The 11369-nt window shown below is 44.3% G+C and overlaps 1 protein-coding gene across 3 annotated transcripts in view; it reads right to left on the reverse strand.

Moving 5' to 3' along the window:
* ACSBG2 (acyl-CoA synthetase bubblegum family member 2) overlaps window positions 1–3585 on the reverse strand; it is a 149710-nt gene extending 146125 nt beyond the window's left edge. For all 3 annotated transcript variants that reach the window (XM_040417786.1, XM_040417785.1, XM_040417784.1), the window contains exon 1: window positions 3450–3585. In XM_040417786.1, the coding sequence (XP_040273720.1) occupies window positions 3450–3516 (67 nt within the window). In that variant the 5' untranslated portion in view covers window positions 3517–3585. The remainder of the gene's footprint in view (window positions 1–3449) is intronic.
* Window positions 3586–11369: the final 7784 nt, after the last annotated feature.

Here is an 11369-nt window from a genome sequence, read left to right on the forward strand (position 1 = left end):
GAAGCGTATTGAATACGCCCCCAGATAAGACCTGGCTTAAGAAACCCAGAGGGAATTATAAATGTGGCCATTGCTCGTTCTGCACACTCAATGCCTGTAGTAAGGATTTGCAGCTTGGGGGAATAAGACACGTTATACGTGAATTTATTAACTGCCGCACATCTTATGTGGTGTATGTAGTCTTTTGCCCTTGTAAACGCTTTTACATAGGCAAAACGATCCGCCCCTTATTTGAACGCATCCGTGAACATGTCGGTTCTATACGGTCGGGCAGAGGTAGCCCACGTCTTATTGACCATATCCGCACAGCCCACGATGCTCATCCGCGTTGTCTATCCTTTGCGGGGGTGGAACATGTCCGACCTATCCCCAGGGGGGGGGTGATCGGCACCGCCTACTCCTGCAGAGGGAGGCAAGGTGGATCATGCAAACTGGAGCGATGGAAGCGGCAGGGTTAAATGATAAAAATGACATGTCCGTGTTTTTGTAAGCGGGATGCATTCATCTTGGGGGACGAATAGCTACATCCATTTTTCCATACCCACACTATGTATGCACTTGTCTCCTATGTAACCTCTTGATAGATTGCGACATTAATAGTCGCATATGAATGTGTACTGTTACAATTTGTTCCTGTTGCCATATGCATATGAGTTTGCAACTGTGTGCCTATATTTAATAGGCATCGCCATATGAAGTTGATTTCATGAATACCTTCCCCCCGTTTGTGTGTTTGTACCTATCCATGCTGGTCCCATGTTTTTAATCCACGTCATAGATCCACGGGCGCACAGCTGTGGCTGATGGTGCCGGCCGCCCTGAGTCCGCCCCTATAAAGCGCAGATCTGCGCAATGACGTGCATAGCGGCCAGAAGAAGCGCGATCCACCGCGCGAAACGGCCGTCGCCACTTGATACAGTGTGTCTGCCCCCTGGATCCCACTTGCACTACTTATTTTGAAGCACTTGAATAAAGCAGCAACATTGTATCTTCTCTGGTGAGTGCCGCGATCTTCTTTACTACTTCAGTCCAGATTATGAAACATTTACCTAACTTCTACTTCGCTGAGCACCACGCTGCAGAGCATTAACCACAGTAGCGGTTTCCCATCACTCAAGCTATTTCAGCAAAGGCAGTGCCGCCGAGCCTCACCTCCTTCATACGTATGATATATACATACACACACACACACACACACACACACAAATATAATCTAATATGAAAAGGCCTAACACATGCGACATAAAATTTTTTGAGCTCCTTTGGAAAATGAAAGGTGGAATCGGATTGGTTGCTATGGGCAACTAAACCAGTTTTCCTTTGATAAATCTCCCCCACTGTTTGTTAACACACTGTCATTATTTGCGTTCAGGAGCTTAAAGTGTTATTCCCATCTGAGACAATAGGGGCATATCACTAGAATACGCCCCCATTGTCTGATAGGTGCAGGTCCCGCCTCTAAACTGAGAAAGGATTTCCCCCGGGTATGGCCACCACCAAGCGGTCTCCCCATAGTACTGAATAGGAGCGCACTAAGATTTAGTTAGCCACCACTCCCTTTCCATGGGGCCGACAGAAATAGCCAGGCCAGTGCTCATCTATTTTCAGCGGCCCCATAGAAATGAATGGGGGAGGCTGCGCATGCACTGTGCGTCCTCCACAACTTTTGGGCCACCATTCTAAATGTCGGTGCGGGTCCCGCCGCTAGTAGAGATATGCCCTCATTGTCTGAGATGGAAAAAACCCATGAGATCGGAAAGCGATTGAATAAAGAGCAAACATTAAAAAAAAAGAATTTGGGGACCAATTGGAGCATATCTAATTTGTGTAGAATCTGAAGAGAATCAATTTTTTTTTAACATTTTACAAATCAAACACATAACGAATTTCAAGAAATTCGCTCATCTCTAGTAATCAGTAATGTGCATGCAGAAAGTTCCATTGCTCAAATGCCTGCTGTCAGGAGGAAAGGAAGGTGCAGCATGCAGAATTGACAAAATGTCCAATACCTTGTTTCCTCAGAAGGTAAGTAACTTTTCACGCTCAAATGGATGAGGTATTTTTTATTTATTTTTTACCGCCATTTCATGGAAAATTCATTCGTTACCACGAAGCATGAGGAAATTCTGCTTTGTGGCAAACCGAATTTTTCTTGAAATTCGGATCGAAGTCTACTTTGGATACTCTAATTGCAACTTTTATTATTATCAAATTGTTTCTGCTCCCTTCCCACCAATTTAAAATCACCGGACTAGCCTGTTTATGGATGTCCTGTGTTTGCTGCTGATTATTGCTAGTCAAAATTCAAAATAGGTGTATTTGCTCCAGATTTCCCCCGTAGGCTACTTTCCAGATTTCCCCCGTAGGCGTTTCTGGGTCCGCTTGTGAGATCCGTTTCAAGGCTCTCAGAAGCGGCCCAAAATGGATCAGTTTAGCCACAATGCATTCTGAATGGATAAGGATCCGTTCAGAATGCATCAGTTTGGCTTCGTTCCGCCTCCATTCCGCTCTGGAGGCGGAATGGGGACGAATCCATTTTCACTGACACAATATGGTGCAATTGTAAACGGATCCGTCCCCCATTGACTTTCAATGTAAGTCAGGACGGATCCGTTTGACTTAGACTTAGATTTTTTTTTTTTACAGAGTAATGCAAACGGATCCGTTCTGAAGGGATACCAGCGTTTGCATTATAGGTGTGGATCCGCCTGTGCAGACACCAGATGGATCCGCACCTAAACGCAGGTGTGAAAGTAGCCTTAGATTTGCACAGGGAAAATCCACAGCAGACAACAGTACATGGCTGGTGGATGATATTTAACAAATCTCATGCACATGCTGTGTAAATATTCTATGCAACAAATGTTTTTTTTCACCACAGATCTCATAAATTTTTGTGTAGCAGGGGAGAAATCTGTGGGGAAATCGACAGCAGAATTTGTGGACTTATCCTTAGGCCTCATGCACACGACCGTGCTGTTTTTTGCGGTCCGCAAGAATAGCCAGTTCTATGGGGGGTGCAGGCCGGGTGTATTGCAGATTTGCAATACACTATGGACGTGTGAATGGACCCTTATACTTATCTCTGTGGAGGCTCCAATCCTGGTTTTTGCTCATGGAAACCACTGACATGTGACTGAGGCTCAAGGTAGCACAAAACTGGCAATTCTATTTAGGATACAATGCATAATAAGGCATGCTTCATGTCCTGGGTGTATGAAGGGCTGTATCTGTGACAGTTTTGATGTGAGAATATAAAATGTAACCATATACACAAGATGTATATATAAAGAATGAAACAACTTGTAAATGCATATATAGCACATCATCCTATAAAATATGCAAATAGCAAGAAACATGAACGGTCATGACATTGTGGGATCTACGGCTATAAAAATGGAAATCACTGGATGTGATAATAGGAGTCTGGATGGGTTCACAATACTCACATTGCATATTGCCAGTCATATGTTCCCTGCAGCTATGTGTGCCGGGGAAGAGTGCATCAGCTTTCATCCACACCAGTAGAACTGACTGGTAAGAGCAGCCCACATCACAATGTCTAGTAGTGGAGTGACATCACCCTGCTGCCATTCTGTGATTGGAAGGCAACCATCAGCCCACAACACCATCTGCAGTGCTGCATCACAAGCTTCCCTCAGGAAACGCTGCTTATTTCCTCTGACTTCTATTAGTACACTGCTCTGGGGTTACCCTCGTTCAAATTCAGAAATGTCAAAATTCCTTGCCAAGAGTTGCACAAGTGCATAGAACAAACTGGCAGCTAATGGAAGATATTATTAAAAACACCTTTGTTTAAAAGATGAGATTTATTACAACTTCATACAAGTGAAAACACACTGGGGGTCATTTATCAAAGACCGGCGTTTTATGCTGGCCCTTAATAGCCCCTGCACTGCCAAAGGCCGCTTTCACACAAGCATATTGTAATCCGCTTGTATAACAGTTCTGGAATAACATACTTACCGACATCTCAATTGGTAAAATCTTGGCATCTAAGCCTCCCCCTGGGAATGCCCTGACCCCGGGACAGAGCAAATTTGCCAGGACTGTCTGAAAATCAGGGCCAGATTCAGGGCAGTTGGCAACTATGGAATATGCTTGAATTCCAGATGATTTACCATCAGTATTTCCTCAGTATTTCATCTGGATGGATTTACTTGCATGTTCTTTCCCTCCTGCATTTTATATGCTCCCGTAGACTGTAATGAGCGTATTTGTAAGCTAAAATGCACATAAGGCCTCATGCACACGACCGTTGTTTTATTCCGTGTCCGTTGTGCCATTTTTCGTGATTTTCTGCGGACCCATTGACTTTCAATGGGTCCGTTGAAAACTCGGCTAATGCACCGTTTGTCATCCGCGTCCGTGACCCGTGGTTCCAGTCCGTCAAAAAAATATAACCTGTCCTATTATTTTCGCAGAAAACGGTTCGCGGACCCATTCAAGTCAATGGGACCGCTAAAAAACACGGAGGCACACAAGATTGTCATCCGCGCGTCCACGTCTGTTTTTTTTTCCTATCATTTGCATGGCAAACCTGTCTTAGATTTTTTTTAACTTTCCTTTATGTCTGGTGATCCTCCAAAAATAAAGGAAGACACACGGAAACAAAAACGGAAACGGATCACGGAACAACGGAACCCCTTTTTGTGGAACGGAACACAACAACGGTCGTGTGCATGAAGCCTAACTCAGACATGCTGGAGTTTTCAAAAAATGCCAGAAAATTGACACACATGTGAATAGCCCTATTCATTAACATTAGCATCGGATTCCGGTACATAATATCCAGGCCATATATGGATTACGGATTGCAAATACGTTTATGTGTAGGCAGCCAGAGCATGTGCCTCATCATAAATTACGCACATCCCCCGCCAGTCTGTGCGACTGGAGTGAAATCTACTCTAACCCCTGACTGGAGTAGATTTCAAGTGTCATTTACGGTTGTCTCTAGGTGTAAATGTTAGTGAATTTGCTGGGACCGATAGCTCATCCTGGCCCCCACCACTCCCCAGTGGCGAGGGCGTTAGAAAAATACCTGTGAGACTTAAGTGTCGTACCTGCTTTTAAAAAGCCGCAAAACGGGGTCTTGCAAGTTTTTTAGCCTTATTAGTGAATGACCCCACATTCTTTCCATGATCAATCCGTACAAACCAATTTACAGTATCATCATGATACATAGTTCTATTTAGAGTGGCTTCTGGGACTAAATCATCAAAATTAGTTTAGTGCTGCCAATGAACCATGTGAAAGGGCCACGTCACTCACCCCCACCATTGTTTTCATGGTGCACCCCACACCTTTAGTAGTGGCTGTGCCTGGTATAATAGTTCGATCCCATGAAGACTGTAATATCAGACACAGTGGGGCACATTTATTATGCTCGCCTGTTTTTAGACTTTCAGTTAGAGATTTGCTCCGTCTATTGGTCTTTTGCTGACAATTTTTTAAAAGTCTCACAGCAATTCATAAATTAGACTGGGTGTATTGGCATTAGTCTGACCCCTAGTGGTTCTTTATCAGTACAACAGGTTCATATTCACTAAGACTGCTCTAATTGGTGTGCATGAAAACGTGGCTAAAGTGAGCTGAAAGTAGGGGCACATCTCCATGAAAGTATGACTTCTAAGGCTACTTTCACATATACCTTTTTGTTGATCCAGCATGGGATCTCAAAACCGGCTGCATCCGTTCAGAACGGACCCAGTTGTATTATATCAAAAATGAAGAAACCGGTTCTGGCACTAAAACCATTGTAAATCAATAGGCGCTGGATCAGTTTTTTTATTCATGTCCAAAAAATAAAAAGGAACCGGCACCATTGACGTACATGGTTTTTGCTTTCTTACAGCGTTTCTTGCAGCAATTTTGTGTCCAGTATGGGAACGGAAAACAAACCGGAATGGAATACATTCTGGTGCACGCCGTTCTGGTTTGTTCAGTTTTGTCTCCATTAACAATGAATGGGGATAAAACTGAAGCGTTTTCCTCCGGTTTTGAGATCATCTGCCGGATCTCAAAACCGGAAAGGAAAATGCAGATGTGAAAGTAGCCTAGGCAAAATATGGCACAACTCACCACTCAAAACAGGCAAAGAAAAGTATGCCAGGCCTGGAGATGGAGTAAAAACTAGACAGTTTTTGAGACTAAAACAGGCTCAAAAAAGGTGCACATAAATAGGTCGGAAAATAGGCAAAAAAAAACAAAACTCTGAATTGGTCTAAAAAATAAAGATAGGTGAATGAGGTACAAATGCCTCCAAAACAGGCACATTTTCAGTAGACAAAAAAAAAACAAGACAGGCGCAGACACCATACTAAATGTGTGACCCAGTGGCTCCTAGGAGTACAGTGCTGTGCCTGACAAACAATGATTGGGATGACCAGAAAGCTGATCAGTGGGGCTGCTGCGAATTGGACCTTCCGCAATCTAATGTTGATGGCCTATCATAACGCATTAAAGTCAAATATAACCCCCTTTAACACCTTCCCGACCAGTGGCGTACATGTATGGCGCCATACTGCCTCTGATTGGGTGAGTGCAGGATCACCCGCCGACCGCCGTCATGTACGAGGGTACGAGGGTCCCAGGGCTGTGGTGATGGGGATCCGATGGCTGCTATGGCAGCCTGTTGCCTTCTACAGGCATCGGAGCCTACTAGCTACAAAAGCCTATGAGACCCAGGTGTATTACACCGGAAATCTATTGTAATGCATTGTAGAGGGGATCAGACTCCCTCATATTATGGGGACCATTTATTAAAGCCCCTGCGCTGGCGGTGGATCGCTGAAGTTATGTAGAGGTGCCGACTTCTACATAACTTTAGCGCATCCAGCGCCGCTTCTAAATGTAAGTCAGCTTCTAGCTGGCTTACATTTAGACAATTTTCTACGCCTAAACCAGGTGTAGAAAATGATGAATAAGATGGGCCTGCCAGCCCGCGCTCTTCACCTCCCACATCACGCCCACTTTTTTAGACCTGACATGAGTGGGGAAAAGTCACAGATTGTGGTGCAACTAAGGCTACTTTCACACTTGCGGCAGTGAGATCCGGCAGGCAGTTCCGTCGTCGGAACTGCCCGCCGGATCCGCCGATATGCCCCTAACTGAAAGCATTTGTGAGACGGATCCGGATGCGGATCCGTCTCACAAATGCATTGCAAGGACGGATCTGTCTCTCCGCTTGTCATGCAGACAGACAAATCCGTCTTGTATCTTTATTCACATTTTTACCGGTCTGCGCATGCGCAGGCTGGAAAGACGGATCCGGCATTCCGGTATTTTGAATGCCGGATCCGGCACTAATACATTTCTATGGGAAAAAATGCCGGATCCGTCATTCAGGCATGTCTTCAGTTTTTTTCGCCGGAGATAAAACCGTAGCATGCTATGGTTTTATCTCCGGCGAAAAAAACTGAAGACATGCCTGAATGCCGGATCCGGCATTTTTTCCCATAGGAATGTATTAGTGCCGGATCCGGCATTCAAAATACCGGAATGCCGGATCCGTCTTTCCAGCCTGCGCATGCGCAGACCGGTAAAAATGTGAATAAAGATACAAGACGGATTTGTCTGTCCGCATGACAAGCGGAGAGACGGATCCGTCCTTACAATGCATTTGTGAGACGGATACGGATCCGTCTCACAAATGCTTTCAGTCAGCGGCAGATCGGCGGATCCGGCGGGCAGCTATACCCGCCGGATCTGGCAGGTATAGCTGCATGCTACGGTTTTATCTTTAGCCTGATTAGTCAAAACGACTGAACTGAAGACATCCTGATGCATCCTGAACGGATTACTCTCCATTCAGAATGCATGGGGATATGCCTGATCAGTTCTTTTCCGGTATAGAGCCCCTGTGACAGAACTCTATGCTGGAAAAGAAAAACGCTAGCGTGAAAGTACCCTAACTATAGCGCTGCAATCTGCCCTTGAAATACGCCTAATATAGGCGTATTTCAGGTAAATAAATGACCCCCTATGTATAGCTGCATGTGAAATTACCTACTCTAGAAAAATATCCCATGATTCACTGCGTCAAGTTAATGTAAAAAAAAGTAAAATAAAAACTGTGCCAAAACAGCCATTTTTGGTGTAATACCAGGCGATCAAAATGTTGCCCAGAAAAAATAAATATATTATGGCTTTCAGAAAATGGCGATGCAAAAGAATGATTTTTCTTTACAAAAATGCTTTGTGTAAAAGATAAATAATAAAAATAAGATATTATTTTTCCTAAATACAGTGTACGCTGCAAAAACAAAACCCATAAAGCAATGGCAGAATTGCTGGATTTCTTTATCCTGCTTCCCAAAAAGTTAAATAAAAGGTGATCAAAAAGTTGTATGTACCCCAAAAATAAAACCAATGATGATAGCAATTCATCCTGCAAAAAATAAGTCCTTACACAGAGAAAAATGTATGGTTGTCTGAAAATCTCAGGGTTGTGTCTCTGACAAGATGATCTGCAGTACGGGGGCACCACGGGGAACTTCTTCTTAACCACCTCCTATCCGCCCATTGAATATAAACGTCCGGGAGGTGGTTCTCTCATTTTGGGATTAGGTGGTCACTAGGACCTGAGCGTGACTTTGCAACCTCACTGACGAATGTTAAAACTCACACTTTTATTTCATTCTATTAAAATTAACAACAAGCTACTTAGGAACATATGTTAAAACTCTCAGGAATGGAAACAGGGGCATATACCATTTGTGTTGGTATATACACTCACCTAAAGAATTATTAGGAACACCATACTAATACGGTGTTCGACCCCCTTTTGCCTTCAGAACTGCCTTAATTCTACGTGGCATTGATTCAACAAGGTGCTGATAGCATTCTTTAGAAATGTTGGCCCATATTGATAGGATAGCATCTTGCAGTTAATGGAGATTTGAGGGATGCACATCCAGGGCACGAAGCTCCCGTTCCACCACATCCCAAAGATGCTCTATTGGGTTGAGATCTGGTGACTGTGGGGGCCATTTTAGTACAGTGAACTCATTGTCATGTTCAAGAAACCAATTTGAAATGATTTGAGCTTCGTGACATGGTGCATTATCCTGCTAGAAGTAGCCATCAGAGGATGGATACCTGTTCTCATTCTGTTTACGCCAAATTCGGACTCTACCACTTGAATGTCTCAACAGAAATCAAGACTCATCAGACCAGGCAACATTTTTCCAGTCTTCAACAGTCCAATTTTGGTGAGCTCGTGCAAATTGTAGCCTCTTTTTCCTATTTGTAGTGGAGATGAGTGGTACCCGGTGGGGTCTTCTGCTGTTGTAGCTCATCCGCCTCAAGGTTGTGCGTGTTGTGGCTTCACAAATGCTTTGCTGCATACCTCGGTTATAACGAGTGGTTATTTCAGTCAACGTTGCTCTTCTATCAGCTTGAATCAGTCGGCCCATTCTCCTCTGACCTCTAGCATCCACAAGGCATTTTTGCCCACAGGACTGCCGCATACTGGATGTTTTTCCCTTTTCACACCATTCTTTGTAAACCCTAGAAATGGTTGTGCGTGAAAATCCCAGTAACTGAGCAGATTGTGAAATACTCAGACCGGCCCGTCTGGCACCAACAACCATGCCACGCTCAAAATTGCTTAAATCACCTTTCTTTCCCATTCTGACATTCAATTTGGAGTTCAGGAGATTGTTTTGACCAGGACCACCCCCCTAAATGCATTGAAGCAATTGCCATGTGATTGGTTGACTAGATAATTGCATTAATGAGAAATAGAACAGGTGTTCCTAATAATTCTTTAGCTGAGTGTATGTGTATATATTCACACTCAGTTTCAACTGACTTGTGGGATATTGCACCCTCTAAATATCCAATTTTCCAGTGACCACCCTGCCTCAATTCCTGTCTAAAACCTAAGTCCTGTGTCCCTACATCTTTCGCCGAGCCTCTCGGCGTCTTCAGGGGAAACTATACAGGTACTGGCTGGGGGACGGGGTCTGGGCTTTTAAATCCTCGGTCGTTCTAGGTAAAATTATCCGACCAGTCAAACGGCCGTTCAATTAAAGTGACAGCCGCTGCCTCCAATGGGCAAGATATCTGGACATGCGTAGCATAGACATGCCCTCTAACGTCACCATCCCATGTTGCAGATTACCTACCGCATCCATTCTTGCCCATGATGTCATCAGTGGTGCGCCGTTCTCACATCCTGGTCGGCGCTTAGATCCGTCATCCCTTAGTGGGTTTCTGCGCTTGCGCCCTATGACTGTGCGCTCCACTCTTCACTCCTTCTGCGCATGCGTCCGCACTTAATAATTCTTCTATCCTTCTCCTTACATTGCGCATGCGTCCACACTCTGAGGATTCTCACCGGAGGGCCTGCTGTGTCACATAGCGACATCAGAATGAAAAAGATGAAGAAGAATATAGGTGCTGTACTATCTGTGGAGCTGGATCTGTGCCTGGCTCGACACCCATTGTTGTGCAGTGATGTTGTCAATGTTATCAGAGTTACATTATACATATATACCCATACACATATGGTAATTGTTATTAAGGGTCATATCAGATCTATTACAGATCCTTATTATATGTATCAATGTCCATAAATTTGACTGTCTCCTTTCTGCACCTTATCTCTCAATATTTTTGTCCACAGACCCATCCCATCAGCGTTCCAGACCCTCACATCAAGTGCTCCCGGAGGCAAGCCCGGTACCCAAGCTAAGTGTTATATATGAAGAGATGAATTGCTGCTTCCTATTTGCAGGGCTAGATAGGATGGATATAACTTGGGAGCCCTTTACTGGTATCCCCTCCCCCTCCGCTATCCCGCCCATTTCTCTATAATATGAGAATACATTTTGGGGGGAATTATTCTACTTATGCTCCTTATATTATTTGTTATTTCTTGCCATTTATTTTGATTAAACTACAAATTAAATTGTGGCCAGGTCAGTTCAACTTGTAGGAATGAGGCGAAGGTGAAACCTTCATTAAGCCCATTTGGGGCAAGAGAATGGAGACGATAGATCCATTTCGTCTCCTCCTGTTGTAATTTCCGGTCCATGCTGCCCTGTCTAGGAGATCCCCAAAGCTTCTGTATCCCCCAGATTTTTAACCCACTAGTTTTTCCATCATGACATCACTGTAAGTGTCTAGATAGTGGTGTCTCCACACTTGTTTTTAGGATACTGAGATGTTTGGAGATCTTCCACCTTAGGCCTCTTTCACACATGCGTTGTCCGGATCCGGCGTGTACTCCACTTGCCGGAATTACACGCCGGATCCGGAAAAACGCAAGTGTACTGAAAGCATTTGAAGACGGATCCGTCTTCAAAATGCTTTCAGTGTTACTATGGCAGCCAGGACGC

This window comes from Bufo bufo, chromosome 2 (genome assembly GCF_905171765.1).
Source record: "Bufo bufo chromosome 2, aBufBuf1.1, whole genome shotgun sequence".
Classification (NCBI taxonomy): Eukaryota; Metazoa; Chordata; class Amphibia; order Anura; family Bufonidae; genus Bufo; species Bufo bufo.